General features: G+C 42.8%; 1 protein-coding gene across 3 annotated transcripts in view; it reads left to right on the forward strand.

The window, feature by feature from the left end:
• poc1a (POC1 centriolar protein A) overlaps nucleotides 1-17,039 on the forward strand; it is a 117,837-nt gene that overhangs the window by 37,934 nt on the left and 62,864 nt on the right. For all 3 annotated transcript variants that reach the window (XM_071337032.1, XM_071337034.1, XM_071337033.1), the window contains one exon: nucleotides 3,671-3,865. In XM_071337032.1, coding sequence (XP_071193133.1) covers nucleotides 3,671-3,865 — 195 coding nt within the window. The remainder of the gene's footprint in view (nucleotides 1-3,670; nucleotides 3,866-17,039) is intronic.

Consider the following 17,039-nt stretch of genomic DNA (forward strand, 5'->3'; position numbering starts at 1 on the left):
GATCTTTTCCTCAAAGAAGTTAATGAATTTATTACTGCTGAAGTGAAAGCCATCCTCTCTTGGGGAATGCTGCTTTTTAGTTAGCTTTGCTACATTATCAAAAATAAATGTTGGATTGTTCTTATTTTCCTCAATTAAGTTGGAAAAATAGGATGATCGAGCAGTAGTGAGGGCTCTTCGATACTGCACGGTACTGTCTTTCCAAGCTAGTCGGAAGACTTCCAGTTTGGTGTGGCGCCATTTCCGTTCCAATTTTCTGGAAGCTTGCTTCAGAGCTCGGGTATTTTATGTATACCAGGGAGCTAGTTTCTTATGACAAATGTTTTTAGTTTTTAGGGGTGCGACTGCATCTAGGGTATTACGCAAGGTTAAATTGAGTTCCTCAGTTAGGTGGTTAACTGATTTTTGTCCTCTGACGTCCTTGGGTAGGCCGAAGGAGTCTGGAAGGGCATCTAGGAATCTTTGGGTTATCTGAGAATTTACAGCACGACTTTTGATGATCCATGGTTGGGGTCTGAGCAGATTATTTGTTGCGATTGCAAAATTAATAAAATGGTGGTCCGATAGTCCAGGATTATGTGGAAAAACATTAAGATCCACAACATTTATTCCACGGGACAAAACTAGGTCCAGAGTATGACTGTGGCCGTGAGTAGGTCCAGAGACATGTTGGACACAACCCACTGAGTCGATGATGGCTCCGAAAGCCTTTTGGAGTGGGTCTGTGGACTTTTCCATGTGAATATTAAAGTCACCAAAAATTAGAATATTATCTGCTATGACTACAAGGTCCGATAGGAATTCAGGGAACTCAGTGAGGAACGCTGTATATGGCCCAGGAGGCCTGTAAACAGTAGCTATAAAAAGTGATTGAGTAGGCTGCATAGATTTCATGACTAGAAGCTCAAAAGACGAAAATGGCTTTTTCTTTTTTTTTGTAAATTTAAATTTGCTATCGTACCCAAAAAGATTTGAGGCTGCCAAAGGTGCTTCTAAAAAGTACTGAGTAAATGGTCTGAATACTTATGTAAATGTGATATTTCCGTTTTTTATTTTATACAAATGCACACAAAAAAACTATTTAATCCATTTTAGAATAAGGCTGTAACTTAACAAAATGTGGAAAAAGTCTGAATACTTTCCGAATGCACTACACACACACACACACACACACACACACACACACACACCCACACACACACACACACACACACACACACACACACACACACACACACACACACACACACACACACAGCTCTGCTCTTTCTCATACCCCCACACCCCCACACACACCCTGATACACACATCTCTCCTGGAATACTCCCTCACACAAATTCAGTATGTTTTACATGTACAGTCGTGGCCAAAAGTTTTGAGAATGACACAAATATAAATTTTCACAAAGTTTGCTGCTTCAGTGTCTTTAGATATTTTTGTCAGATGTTACTATGGAATACTGAAGTATAATTACAAGCATTTCATAAGTGTCAAAGGCTTTCATTGACATTTACATGAAGTTGATGCAAAGAGTCAATATTTGCAGTGTTGACCCTTCTTTTTCAAGACCTCTGCAATCCGCCCTGGCATGCTGCCAATTAACTTCTGGGCCACATCCTGACTGATGGCAGCCCATTCTTGCATAATCAATGCTTGGAGTTTGTCAGAATTTGTGGGTTTTTATTTGTCCACCCGCCTCTTGAGGATTGACCACAAGTTCTCAGTGGGATTAAGGTCTGGGGAGTTTCCTGGCCATGGACCCAAAATATCGATGTTTTGTTCCCCAAGCCACTTAGTTATCACTTTTTCCTTATGGCAAAGTGCGCCATCATGCTGGAAAAGGCATTGTTCATCACCAAACTGTTCCTGGATGGTTGGGAGAAGTTGCTCTTGGATAATGTGTTGGTACCATTCTTTATTCATGGCTGTGTTCTTAGGCAAAATTGTGAGTGAGTCCACACTCCCTTGGCTGAGAAGCAACCCCACACATGAATGGTCTCAGGATGCTTTACTGTTGGCATGACACAGTACTGATGGTAGCGCTCACCTTGTCTTCTCCGAACAAGCTTTTTTCCGGATGCCCCAAATAATCGGAAAGGGGATTCATCAGAGAAAAGGACTTTACCCCAGTCCTCAGCAGTCCAATCCCTGTACCTTTTGCAGAATATTGGTCTGTACCTGATGTTTTTCCTGGAGAGAAGTGGCTTCTTTGCTGCCCTTCTTGACACCAGGCCATCCTCCAAAAGTCTTCGCCTCACTGTGCGTGCAGATGCACTCACACCTGCCTGCTGCCATTCCTGAGCAAGCTCTGTACTGGTGGTGCCCCGATCCCTTCAGCTGAATCAACTTTAGGGGACGGTCCTGGCACTTGCTGGACTTTCTTCACAACAATTGAACCGCTCTCCTTGAAGAGCTTGATGATCCGATAAATGGTTGATTTAGGTGCAATCTTACTGGCAGCAATATCCTTGTGCAAAGCAATGATGACGACACGTGTTTCCTTGCAGGTAACCATGGTTCACAGAGGGAGAACAATGATTCCAAGCACCACCCTCCTTTTGAAGCTTCCAGTCTGTTATTCGAACTCAATCAGCATGACAGAGTGATCTCCAGCCTTGTTCTCGTCAACACTCACACCTGTGTTAACGAGAGAATCACTGACATGATGTCAGCTGGTCCTTTTGTGGCAGGGCTGAAATGCAGTGGAAATGTTTTTTTGGGGGGGGATTCAGTTCATTTGCATGGCAAAGAGGGACTTTGCAATTAATTGCAATTCATCTGATCACTCGTCATAACATTCTGGAGTATATGCAAATTTCCATCATACAAACTGAGGCAGCAGACTTTGTGAACATTACTATTTGTGTCATTCTCAACTTTTGGCCACGACTGTACAGTAATAATTAGATATTAAACTGATGACGGCAGTAGGCAGACTATACAATAGATTATACAATAGATTATACAATAGTAACCACCTCACACTGCCGGTCTTGATCAGCCTAAAGTCAAAATCCAAGTAAGTATACGTCAATTTAAAACACCTCGTTTTCAGAGTAATATTTCGAATTATTAGGACATGTAAAAACCTTAATGGGCGTTTCAGCGGTGTGTATTTGATCTGCGTGCGTCCTAACAACATCCGAGCCTCCCTCTTCGATGCCGGTGAAGTGAGTTAGGACGCGTCTTAGAAGTAGTTTTTCCACAAACATTAAATGTGTGAAAATGCCTCCCAAAAGTAACACGGTTGCTATTGTAGAACGTTTCTTTTATTTGATTTGGCGATTCTTCTGCATTTTATCAGAGTCCCGAATCGTGTCCATGGAAACGGGATTATTAGGAGAAACCGTTCTTCTTACAAAAGCATGTAAACATTTTAATCAAAACTAATATATTAATCTTGACTGTCCACAATAGTCACGTTATTGTGTTCATGTAACCGTACACACACCGACGGCTTGTTACGATAGACAGAGAAGAACGGAATGGGAGAACCTTCTGAGTCGTTTCAAAGCCCATTACCCTGTTCATTGAGCGATGAGTTTGTCTGTTTTGAGAGAGAGAGAGACTGAGAAGATATATTTCATATTATTTATTTCTAATTAGTCAACAATCCTCTCCGCCGTCATAGACATGTTGTGTCTCAGCTCCAGTATTCTACCCAACACAGGTTATGGTGTGGAAGACTAACTTTAAAACAACTGACTATGGAGAAGTTCTACGACTGCAGCAGACAGCGACCTGCGTCGACCTTGGAGGAGGGGGAGGAGGAGGAGGAACAGGAGGAGGAGGAGGAGGAACAGGAGGAACAGGAAGAGGAGCAGCTTTCCCTGGAGACTCCAGGACGTCCTTGCTCCATAGGCAGGTAAACTACCATATAACATCACGGAATGTCTGGAATGTCCCTCCGATTTTTGGGGGGGGAATGTTCCCGGGGTGACTCTGTGACAGGATGTAATTGGTTCCAGGCCCTAAGCTAAGACTGCGTCCCAAATGACATCCTATTCTCCATAGGGCTCTGATGAAAAGTAGTGCAGGAATATAGGGAATTAGGGGGTCATTGGGGACTCAGATGTAATTCTCCTGATGGTTGAAACCACCTCATCTCAATCAGGCTGCGACAGGTAGCCTAGTGGTTAGAGCGTTGGGCCAGTAACCGGAAGGTTTGCTTGATCGAATCCCCGAGCTGACAAGTTTAAACATCTGTCCTTCTGCACCTGAACAAAGGTAGTATCACAGACTCGGACAGGGAGATGTTGAAAATGTCAGTGAAGACACTTGCCAGTTGATCAGCGCATGTTCGCAGTACACGTCCTGGTAATCTGTCTGGCCCTGCTGCCTTGTGAATGTTGACCTGTCTAAAGGTCTTACTCACATCAGCTGCGGAGAGCGTGATCACACAGTCTTCCAGAACAGCTGATGCTCTCATCCATGTTTCAGTGTTATTTGCCTCGAATCGAGCATAGAAGTAGTTTAGCTTGTCTGGTAGGCTCGTGTCACTGGGCAGCTCTCGGCTATGCTTCCTTTTGTAGTCTGTAATGGTTTGCAAGCCCTGCCACATCTGATGAGCATCGGAGCCGGGGTAGTACGATTCGATCTTAGTCCCGTATTGACGCTTTGCCTGTTTGATGGTTCGTGGGAGGGCATAGCCGGATTTCTTATAAGCTTCCAGGTTAGAGTCCCGCTCCTTGAAAGCGGCAGCTCTACCCTTTAGCTCAGTGCAGATGTTGCCTGTAATCCATGGCTTCTGGTTGGGGTATGTACGTACGGTCACTGTGGGGACGACGTCCTCGATGCAATTATTGATGAAGCCAATGACTGATGTGGTGTACTCCTCAATGCCTTCGTAGGAATCCCGGAACATATTCCAGTCTGTGCTAGAAAAACAGTCCTGTAGCTTAGCATCTGCTTCATCTGACCACTTTTTTATTGAGTGAGTCACTGGTGCTTCCTGCTTTAATTTTTGCTTTGTAAGCAGGAATCAGGAGGATAGAATTAAGGTCAGATTTGCCAAATGGAGGGCGAGGGAGAGCTTTGTACGAGTTTAGTATGCGTCTCTGTGTGTGGAGTAAAGGTGGTCTGGAGTTTTTTTTTTTCTTCTGGTTGAACATTTAAGAGATTCAAGTCTCTGCTTTGGGCATCTTAACTCTACTTTAACGTCACAAACTAGGAGAGATTACTGTGTAGTGTAAAGACACAGATCTAGATTCTAATCTCTGTCTTTGTTTCACGCTACGAGAGATGAAGGAGAGTCTGAGTGGTGAAAGAGATTCCTGCTGTTCAATTCACATGACATCCTTGCCTTACCTTTTGTTGCTGTTGGCAAATGGAACATTCTGGGTCCGTCGCTCAAATTGACTATAAATATCACAGTAGTCACTAGTCAGTAAGCACTAACTTACTACACTGAACCAAAATATAAACGCAACATGCAACAATGTCAAGGATTTGACCGAGTTACAGTTCATATAAGGAAATCAGTCAATTGAGTTAAATTCATTAGGCCCTAAACTATGTATTTCACATGACTGAATTCAGTGCATCTGTTGACCTTAAGAAATAAAAGAACAAGGTAGATCCGGGATCAGAAAACCAGTCAGTATCTGGTGCCTCGTGCAGCGGGACATATCAACACTATGAACTAACACATATGGAATCATGTAGTAACCAAAAAAGTGTTAAACATATCAAAATTATATTTTAGATTCTTCAAAGTAGCCTTGAAGACAGCTTTGCACACTCTTGGCATTCTCTCAACCAGCTTCGTCTCACAAAGACATGGTGGTTGGAACCAAAAATCTGGAAAATTTCAATAACTTAAAGTTTCTTCAAGTGCAGTCGCAAAAACCATCAAGCGCTATGATGAAACTGGCTGTCATGAGGACCGCCACAGGAAAGGAAGACCCAGAGTTGCTTCAGAGGATACGTTCATTATAGCAAATTGCACAGATTTCAGCTCAAATAAATGCTTCACAGAGTTCAAGTAACAGACACATCTCAACATCAACTGTTCAGAGGAGACTGTGTGAATCAGGCCTTCATGGTCGAATTGCTGCAAAGAAACCACTACTGAAGGACACCAATAATAATAATAAGAAACTTGCTTGGGCCTAGAAACACAGGCAATGGACATTTAGACCGGTGGAAATCAGCATGCCGATTGCACGGTCCCTCAACTTGAGACGTGACAAAACTGTACATTTTAGAGGGGCCTTTTATTGTCCCTAGGCCTATAGTATCAATCTAAGTAACGTAAAAAAAAAAAAAAACATCAGAATCTGTCAGTTTTAGCTAGAGATATATAATATATATAATATATATATATTATTATATATATATATACATATTTCATATATATCATAGGCCTTCCGCATCGGTGGTGGATTATGTCAGCCTTCCGCGTATGCTGTGGATTATGTCAGCCTTCCGCGTATGCTGTGGATTATGTCAGCCTTCCGCGTATGCTGTGGATTATGTCAGCCTTCCGCGTATGCTGTGGATTATGTCAGCCTTCCGCGTATGCTGTGGATTATGTCAGCCTTCCGCGTATGCTGTGGATTATGTCAGCCTTCCGCATATGCTGTGGATTATGTCAGCCTTCCGCGTATGCTGTGGATTATGTCAGCCTTCCGCATATGCTGTGGATTATGTCAGCCTTCCGCGTATGCTGTGGATTATGTCAGCCTTCCGCGTATGCTGTGGATTATGTCAGCCTTCCGCGTATGTTGTGGAAGGTGGCCGAGCTACAGGTATTCTCACAAAGTCTGTATTCGGGGAAAGTATTCAGACCCCTTCACTTTTTCCACATTTTCTTACGTTACAGCCTTATTCTAAAATGGATTAAATATATATATTTTTTTTTCTTATCAATCTACACACAATACCTCATAATGACATCACAATACCTCATAATGACATCACAATACCTCATAATCACATCACAATACCTCATAATGACATCACAATACCTCATAATGACATCACAATACCTCATAATGACATCACAATACCTCATAATGACATCACAATACCTCATAATGAGAAGGCAAAAACAGGTTTTTAGAAAATGTTGCTAATTTGTAAAAAATAAAACCGGAAATATCACATTTACATAAGTATTCAGACCCTTTTCTTTATGCTTTATCTCTCTCTCTCTCTCTCTCTCCCTCTCTCTCTTTCTCTCATATATTTCGATTTAAGGAGCTTTATTGGCATGGGAAACATATGTTAACATTGCCAAATCAAGTGAACTAGATAATAAACAAAAGTGAAATAAACAATAACAATTAACAGTAAACATTACAATCATATGTGACCGTAGCGTACGTGTAGGTATGTACGGCAGGACCAAATCGGAAAGATAGGTAGGAGCAAGCCCATGTAATGCTTTGTAGGTTAGCAGTAAAACCTTGAAATCAGCCCTTGCCTTAACAGGAAGCCAGTGTAGGGAGGCTAGCACTTGAGTAATATGATCAAATTTTGGCGTTCTAGTCAGGATTCTAGCAGCCGTATTTAGCACTAACTGAAGTTTATTTAGTGCTTTATCCCGGTAGCCGCAAAGTAGAGCATTGCAGTAGTCTAACCTAGAAGTGACAAAAGCATGGATTGATTTTTCTGCATCATTTTTGGACAGAAGATTTCTGATTTTTGCAGTATTACGTAGATGGCAAAAAGCTTTCCTTGAAACAGTCTTGATATGTTCGTCAAAAGAGAGATCAGGGTCCATAGTAACGCCAATGTCCTTCACAGTTTTATTTGAGACGACTGTACAACCATCAAGATTAATTGTCAGATTCAACAGAAGATCTCTTTGTTTCTTGGGACCTAGAACAAGCATCTCTGTTTTGTCCGAGTTTAAAAGTAGAACATTTGCCGCCATCCACTTCCTTATGTCTGAAACACACAATTTTGGGGCTTCACCATGTTTCATTGAAATGTACAGATGTGTGTCATCCGCATAGCAGTGAAAGTTAACATTATGTTTTCGAATTACATCCCCAAGAGGTAAAATATATAGTGAAAACAATAGTGGTCCTAAAACGGAACCTTGAGGAACACCGAAATTTACAGTTGATTTGTCAGAGGACAAACCATTCACAGAGACAAATTGATATCTTTCCGACAGATAAGATCTAAACCAGGCCAGAACTTGTCCGTGTAGACCAATTTGGGTTTCCAATCTCTCCAAAAGAATGTGGTGATCGATGGTATCAAAGGCAGCACTAAGGTCTAGTAGCACGAGGACAGATGCAGAGCCTCGGTCTGATGCCATTAAAAGGTAATTTACCACCTTCACAAGTGCAGTGCCAGGGGATGGTCTGGTTAATATAGCACTGTGTCATGCCAGGGGATGGTCTGGTTAATATAGCACTGTGCCAGGGGATGGTCTGGTTAATATAGCACTGTGCCAGGGGATGGTCTGGTTAATATAGCACTGTGCCATGCCAGGGGATGGTCTGGTTAATATATCACTGTGCCAGTGGATGGTCTGTGTTGAATATTAAGTTGCTTATGTTCCCATTTTTATAACAGTCAGCAAAAAGTGTCTCTTGATTTTCCATAAGGACCTTTTTTTTTGTGTGTGTCTTATAATTTTTTACATCCAGAGGGTGCTGTGTTGTAATGACCTATGAACAGCGGGAGAGGGCTTCAAAGGCCTCTGCATTTGGGTGGGGTAGTATGTGATACTCTCCTGCCATTGTTGGGCTCAAAGGCTTTGACACCTCTCACTTCACACCTCAATGCTAATCGAAGTTGTATCTGTCCAGTCCTAGCAAGCTTGGTAGCCTTATTAACTTAGCATTCAGTCCCTTTTAAAATATATCATTGTAATATATTTTTCTTCTTGGCTTTAAAAAAGTAGCTTCAGACTTAACATGACTCATTCCGTTCCAGGTTGGATGGGGTTTTAGGTTTCTCTTTGTTTGCTAGAGCATTTGCTGTATAGTTTAGAAATAAAAAATCTTTGGTACTAGGAATCGTTCCAGGTAATTGTTGTTTGGAGTTTTGATTTGGAGTGAAGGTTATGTTGTAGAGGGTAGTATCCTGTATATGTCCTGGTGACATAGTGGAGGTTATGTTGTGGAGGGTAGTATCCTGTATATGTCCTGGTGACATAGTGGAGGTTATGTTGTGGAGGGTAGTATCCTGTATATGTCCTGGTGACATAGTGGAGGTTATTTTGTGGAGGGTAGTATCCTGTATATGTCCTGGTGACATAGTGTTGTGGAGGGTAGTATCCTGTATATGTCCTGGTGACATAGTGGAGGTTATGTTGTGGAGGGTAGTATCCTGTATATGTCCTGGTGACATAGTGAAGGTTATGTTGTGGAGGGTAGTATCCTGTATATGTCCTGGTGACATAGTGAAGGTTATGTTGTGGAGGGTAGTATCCTGTATATGTCCTGGTGACATAGTGGAGGTTATTTTGTGGAGGGTAGTATCCTGTATACAGTGGGGAGAACAAGTATTTGATACACTGCCGATTTTGCAGGTTTTCCTACTTACAAAGCATGTAGAGGTCTGTCATTTTTATCATAGGTACACTTCAACTGTGAGAGACGGAATCTAAAACAAAAATCCAGAAAATCACATTGTATGATTTTTAAGTAATTAATTTGCATTTTATTGCATGACATAAGTATTTGATCACCTACCAACCAGTAAGAATTCCGGCTCTCACAGACCTGTTAGTTTTTCTTTAAGAAGCCCTCCTGTTCTCCACTCATTACCTGTATTAACTGCACCTGTTTGAACTCGTTACCTGTATAAAAGACACCTGTTCACACACTCAATCAAACAGACTCCAACCTCTCCACAATGGCCAAGACCAGAGAGCTGTGTAAGGACATCAGGGATAAATTGTAGACCTGTACAAGGCTGGGATGGGCTACAGGACAATAGCCAAGCAGCTTGGTGAGAAGGCAACAACTGTTGGCACAATTATTAGAAAATGGAAGAAGTTCAAGATGACGGTCAATCACCCTCGGTCTGGGGCTCCATGCAAGATCTCACCTCGTGGGGCATCAATGATCATGAGGAATGTGAGGGATCAGCCCAGAACTACACGGCAGGACCTGGTCAATGACCTGAAGAGAGCTGGGACCACAGTCTCAAAGAAAACCATTAGTAACACACTACGCCGTCATGGATTAAAATCCTGCAGCGCACGCAAGGTCCCCCTGCTCAAGCCAGCGCATGTCCAGGCCCGTCTGAAGTTTGCCAATGACCATCTGGATGATCCAGAGGAGGAATGGGAGAAGGTCATGTGGTCTGATGAGACAAAAATAGAGCTTTTTGCTCTAAACTCCACTCGCCGTGTTTGGAGGAATAGAAGGATGAGTACAACCCCAAGAACACCATCCCAACCGTGAAGCATGGAGGTGGAAACATCATTCTTTGGGGATGCTTTTCTGCAAAGGGGACAGGACGACTGCACCGTATTGAGGGGAGGATGGATGGGGCCATGTATCGCGAGATCTTGACCAACAACCTCCTTCCCTCAGTAAGAGCATTGAAGATGGGTCGTGGCTGGGTCTTCCAGCATGACAACGACCCGAAACACACAGCCAGGGCAACTAAGGAGTGGCTCCGTAAGAAGCATCTCAAGGTCCTGGAGTGGCCTAGCCAGTCTCCAGACCTGAACCCAATAGAAAATCTTTGGAGGGAGCCGAAAGTCCGTATTGCCCAGCGACAGCCCCGAAACCTGAAGGATCTGGAGAAGGTCTGTATGGAGGAGTGGGCCAAAATCCCTGCTGCAGTGTGTGCAAACCTGGTCAAGAACTACAGGAAACGTATGATCTCTGTAATTGCAAACTAAGGTTTCTGTACCAAATATTCAGTTCTGCTTTTCTGATGTATCAAATACTTATGTCATGCAATAAAATGCAAATTAATTACTTAAAAATCATACAATGTGATTTTCTGGATTTTTGTTTTAGATTCCTTCTCTCACAGTTGAAGTGTACCTATGATAAAAATTACAGACCTCTACATGCTTTGTAAGTAGGAAAACCTGCAAAATTGTCAGTGTATCAAATACTTGTTCTCCCCACTGTATGTCCTGGTGACATAGTGGAGGTTATTTTGTGGAGGGTAGTATCCTGTATATGTCCTGGTGACATAGTGTTGTGGAGGGTAGTATCCTGTATATGTCCTGGTGACATAGTGAAGGTTATGTTGTAGAGGGTAGTATCCTGTATATGTCCTGGTGACATAGTGAAGGTTATGTTGTAGAGGGTAGTATCCTGTATATGTCCTGGTGACATAGTGTTGTGGAGGGTAGTATCCTGTATATGTCCTGGTGACATAGTGTTGTGGAGGGTAGTATCCTGTATATGTCCTGGTGACATAGTGGAGGTTATTTTGTGGAGGGTAGTATCCTGTATATGTCCTGGTGACATAGTGGAGGTTATTTTGTGGAGGGTAGTATCCTGTATATGTCCTGGTGACATAGTGTTGTGGAGGGTAGTATCCTGTATATGTCCTGGTGACATAGTGAAGGTTATGTTGTAGAGGGTAGTATCCTGTATATGTCCTGGTGACATAGTGAAGGTTATGTTGTAGAGGGTAGTATCCTGTATATGTCCTGGTGACATAGTGTTGTGGAGGGTAGTATCCTGTATATGTCCTGGTGACATAGTGTTGTGGAGGGTAGTATCCTGTATATGTCCTGGTGACATAGTGGAGGTTATGTTGTGGAGGGTAGTATCCTGTATATGTCCTGGTGACATAGTGGAGGTTATTTTGTGGAGGGTAGTATCCTGTATATGTCCTGGTGACATAGTGTTGTGGAGGGTAGTATCCTGTATATGTCCTGGTGACATAGTGAAGGTTATGTTGTAGAGGGTAGTATCCTGTATATGTCCTGGTGACATAGTGTTGTGGAGGGTAGTATCCTGTATATGTCCTGGTGACATAGTGAAGGTTATGTTGTAGAGGGTAGTATCCTGTATATGTCCTGGTGACATAGTGTTGTGGAGGGTAGTATCTTGTATATGTCCTGGTGACATAGTGTTGTGGAGGGTAGTATCCTGTATATGTCCTGGTGACATAGTGAAGATTATGTTGTAGAGGGTAGTATCCTGTATATGTCCTGGTGACATAGTGTTGTGGAGGGTAGTATCCTGTATATGTCCTGGTGACATAGTGAAGGTTATGTTGTAGAGGGTAGTATCCTGTATATGTCCTGGTGACATAGTGGAGGTTATGTTGTGGAGGGTAGTATCCTGTATATGTCCTGGTGACATAGTGAAGGTTATGTTGTGGAGGGTAGCATCCTGTATATGTCCTGGTGACATAGTGAAGGTTATGTTGTGGAGGGTAGTATCCTGTATATGTCCTGGTGACATAGTGAAGATTATGTTGTAGAGGGTAGTATCCTGTATATGTCCTGGTGACATAGTGTTGTGAAGGGTAGTATCCTATATATGTCCTGGTGACATAGTGAAGGTTATGTTGTGGAGGGTAGTATCCTGTATATGTCCTGGTGACATAGTGAAGGTTATGTTGTAGAGGGTAGTATCCTGTATATGTCCTGGTGACATAGTGAAGGTTATGTTGTGGAGGGTAGTATCCTGTATATGTCCTGGTGACATAGTGAAGGTTATGTTGTAGAGGGTAGTATCCTGTATATGTCCTGGTGACATACTGTTGTGGAGGGTAGTATCCTGTATATGTCCTGGTGACATAGTGAAGATTATGTTGTAGAGGGTAGTATCCTGTATATGTCCTGGTGACATAGTGTTGTGAAGGGTAGTATCCTATATATGTCCTGGTGACATAGTGAAGGTTATGTTGTGGAGGGTAGTATCCTGTATATGTCCTGGTGACATAGTGAAGGTTATGTTGTGGAGGGTAGTATCCTGTATATGTTCTGGTGACATAGTGTTGTGGAAGGTAGTATCCTGTATATGTCCTGGTGACATAGTGAAGGTTATATTGTAGAGGGTAGTATCCTGTATATGTCCTGGTGACATAGTGAAGGTTATGTTGTGGAGGGTAGCATCCTGTATATGTCCTGGTGACATAGTGAAGGTTATGTTGTGGAGGGTAGTATCCTGTATATGTCCTGGTGACATAGTGAAGGTTATGTTGTGGAGGGTAGCATCCTGTATATGTCCTGGTGACATAGTGAAGGTTATGTTGTGGAGGGTAGTATCCTGTATATGTCCTGGTGACATAGTGTTGTGGAGGGTAGCATCCTGTATATGTCCTGGTGAAATAGTGTTGTAGAGGGTAGTATCCTGTATATGTCCTGGTGACATAGTGTTGTGGAGGGTAATATTCTGTATATGTTCTGGTGACATAGTGAAGGTTATGTTGTGGAGGGCAGTATCCTGTATATATACTTGTGACATAGTGGAGGGTAGTATCCTGTATATGTCCTGGTGACATATGGAAGGTTATGTTGTGGAGGGTAGCATCCTGTATATGTCCTGGTGACATAGTGTTGTAGAGGGTAGTATCCTGTATATATTCTGGTAACATAGTGTTGTGGAGGGTAGCATCCTCTATATGTCCTGGTGACATAGTGAAGGTTATGTTGTGGAGGGTAGTATCCTGTACATGTCCTGGTGACATAGTGTTGTAGAGGGTAGTATCCTGTATATGTCCTGGTGACATAGTGAAGGTTATGTTGTGGAGGGTAGTATCCTGTATATGTCCTGGTGACATAGTGTTGTAGAGGGTAGTATCCTGTATATGTCCTGGTGACATAGTGTTGTGGAGGGTAGTATCCTGTATATGTCCTGGTGAGAAGGTGACAACAGTTTCTGTGATTATTCGCAAATGGAAGAAACACAAAAGACCTGTCAATCTCCCTCAGCCTGGGGCTCCATGCAAGATCTCACCTCGTGAAGTTGCAATGATCATGAGAACGGTGAGGAATCAGCCCAGAACTACACAGGAGGATCTTGTCAATGATCTCAAGGCAGCTGGGACCATAGTCATCAAGAAAACAATTGGTAACACACTATGCCGTGAAGGACTGAAATCCTGCAGCGCCCGCAAGGTCCCCCTGCTCAAGAAAGCACATATACATGCCCGTCTGAAGTTTGCCAATGAACATCTGAATGATTCAGAGGACAACTGGGTGAACGTGTTGTGGTCAGATGAGACCAAAATTGAGTTCTTTGGCATCAACCCAACTTGCCGTGTTTGGAGGAGGAGGAATGCTGCCTATGACCCCAAGAAACCACCCCCACCGTCAAACATGGAGGTGGAAACATTATGCTTTGGGGGTGTTTTTCTGCTAAAGGGACAGGACAGCTTCACCGCATCAAAGGGACGATGGACGGGGCCATGTACCGTCAAATCTTGGGTGAAAACCTCCTTCCCTCAGCCAGGGTATTGAAAATGGGTCGTGGATGGGTATTCCAGCATGACAATGACCCAAAACACACGGCCAAGGCAACAAAGGAGTGGCTCAAGAAGAAGCACATTAAGGTCCTGGAGTGGCCTAGCCAGTATCCAGACCTTAATCCCATAGAAAATCTGTGGAGGGAGCTGAAGGTTCGAGTTGCCAAACGTCAGCCTCAAAACCTTAATGACTTGAAGAAGATCTGCAAAGAGGAGTGGGACAAAATCCCTCCTGAGATGTGTGCAAACCTGGTGGCCAACTGCAAGAAACGTCTGACCTCTGTGATTGCCAACAAGGGTTTTGCCACCAAGTACTAAGTCATGTTTTGCAGAAGGGTCAAATACTTATTTCCCTCATTAAAATGCAAATCAATTCATAACATTTTTGACATGCGTTTTTCTGGATTTTTTTGTTGATATTCTGTCTCTCACTGTTCAAATAAACCTACCATTAAAATTATAGACTGATCATTTCTTTGTCAGTGGGCAAACGTACAAAATCAGCAGGGGATCAAATACTTTTTTCCCTCACTGTATATGTCCTGGTGACATAGTGAAGGTTATGTTGTGGAGGGTAGTATCCTGTATATGTCCTGGTGACATAGTGTTGTAGAGGGTAGTATCCTGTATATGTCCTGGTGACATAGTGTTGTGGAGGGTAGTATCCTGTATATGTCCTGGTGACATAGTGAAGATTATGTTGTAGAGGGTAGTATCCTGTATATGTCCTGGTGACATAGTGTTGTGGAGGGTAGTATCCTGTATATGTCCTGGTGACATAGTGAAGGTTATGTTGTAGAGGGTAGTATCCTGTATATGTCCTGGTGACATAGTGAAGGTTATGTTGTGGAGGGTAGTATCCTGTATATGTCCTGGTGACATAGTGAAGGTTATGTTGTAGAGGGTAGTATCCTGTATATGTCCTGGTGACATACTGTTGTGGAGGGTAGTATCCTGTATATGTCCTGGTGACATAGTGAAGATTATGTTGTAGAGGGTAGTATCCTGTATATGTCCTGGTGACATAGTGTTGTGAAGGGTAGTATCCTATATATGTCCTGGTGACATAGTGAAGGTTATGTTGTGGAGGGTAGTATCCTGTATATGTCCTGGTGACATAGTGAAGGTTATGTTGTAGAGGGTAGTATCCTGTATATGTCCTGGTGACATAGTGAAGGTTATGTTGTGGAGGGTAGTATCCTGTATATGTCCTGGTGACATAGTGAAGGTTATGTTGTAGAGGGTAGTATCCTGTATATGTCCTGGTGACATACTGTTGTGGAGGGTAGTATCCTGTATATGTCCTGGTGACATAGTGAAGATTATGTTGTAGAGGGTAGTATCCTGTATATGTCCTGGTGACATAGTGTTGTGAAGGGTAGTATCTTATATATGTCCTGGTGACATAGTGAAGGTTATGTTGTGGAGGGTAGTATCCTGTATATGTCCTGGTGACATAGTGAAGGTTATGTTGTGGAGGGTAGTATCCTGTATATGTTCTGGTGACATATTGTTGTGGAAGGTAGTATCCTGTATATGTCCTGGTGACATAGTGAAGGTTATATTGTAGAGGGTAGTATCCTGTATATGTCCTGGTGACATAGTGAAGGTTATGTTGTGGAGGGTAGCATCCTGTATATGTCCTGGTGACATAGTGAAGGTTATGTTGTGGAGGGTAGTATCCTGTATATGTCCTGGTGACATAGTGAAGGTTATGTTGTGGAGGGTATTATCCTGTATATGTCCTGGTGACATAGTGAAGGTTATGTTGTGGAGGGTAGTATCCTGTATATGTCCTGGTGACATAGTGTTGTGGAGGGTAGCATCCTGTATATGTCCTGGTGACATAGTGTTGTAGAGGGTAGTATCCTGTATATGTCCTGGTGACATAGTGTTGTGGAGGGTAATATTCTGTATATGTCCTGGTGACATAGTGAAGGTTATGTTGTGGAGGGCAGTATCCTGTATATATACTTGTGACATAGTGGAGGGTAGTATCCTGTATATGTCCTGGTGACATATGGAAGGTTATGTTGTGGAGGGTAGCATCCTGTATATGTCCTGGTGACATAGTGTTGTAGAGGGTAGTATCCTGTATATATTCTGGTAACATAGTGTTGTGGAGGGTAGCATCCTCTATATGTCCTGGTGACATAGTGAAGGTTATGTTGTGGAGGGTAGTATCCTGTATATGTCCTGGTGACATAGTGTTGTGGAGGGTAGTATCCTGTATATGTCCAGGTGACATAGTGAAGGTTATGTTGTGGAGGGTAGCATCCTGTATATGTCCTGGTGACATAGTGAAGGTTATGTTGTGGAGGGTAGTATCCTGTATATGTCCTGGTGACATAGTGTTGTAGAGGGTAGTATCCTGTATATATCCTGGTGACATAGTGAAGGTTATGTTGTGGAGGGTAGTATCCTGTATATGTCCTGGTGACATAGTGAAGGTTATGTTGTGGAGGGTAGTATCCTGTATATATCCTGGTGACATAGTGTTGTGGATAGTAATATCCTGTATATGTCCTGGTGACATAGTGAAGGTTATGTTGTGGAGGGTTGTATCCTGTATATGTCCTGGTGACATAGTGAAGGGTATGTTGTGGAGGTTAGTATCCTGTATATGTCCTGGTGACATAGTGAAGGTTATGTTGTGGAGGGTAGTATCCTGTATATGTCCT

Source organism: Salvelinus alpinus, chromosome 12, assembly GCF_045679555.1.
Source record: "Salvelinus alpinus chromosome 12, SLU_Salpinus.1, whole genome shotgun sequence".
Lineage (NCBI taxonomy): Eukaryota > Metazoa > Chordata > Actinopteri > Salmoniformes > Salmonidae > Salvelinus > Salvelinus alpinus.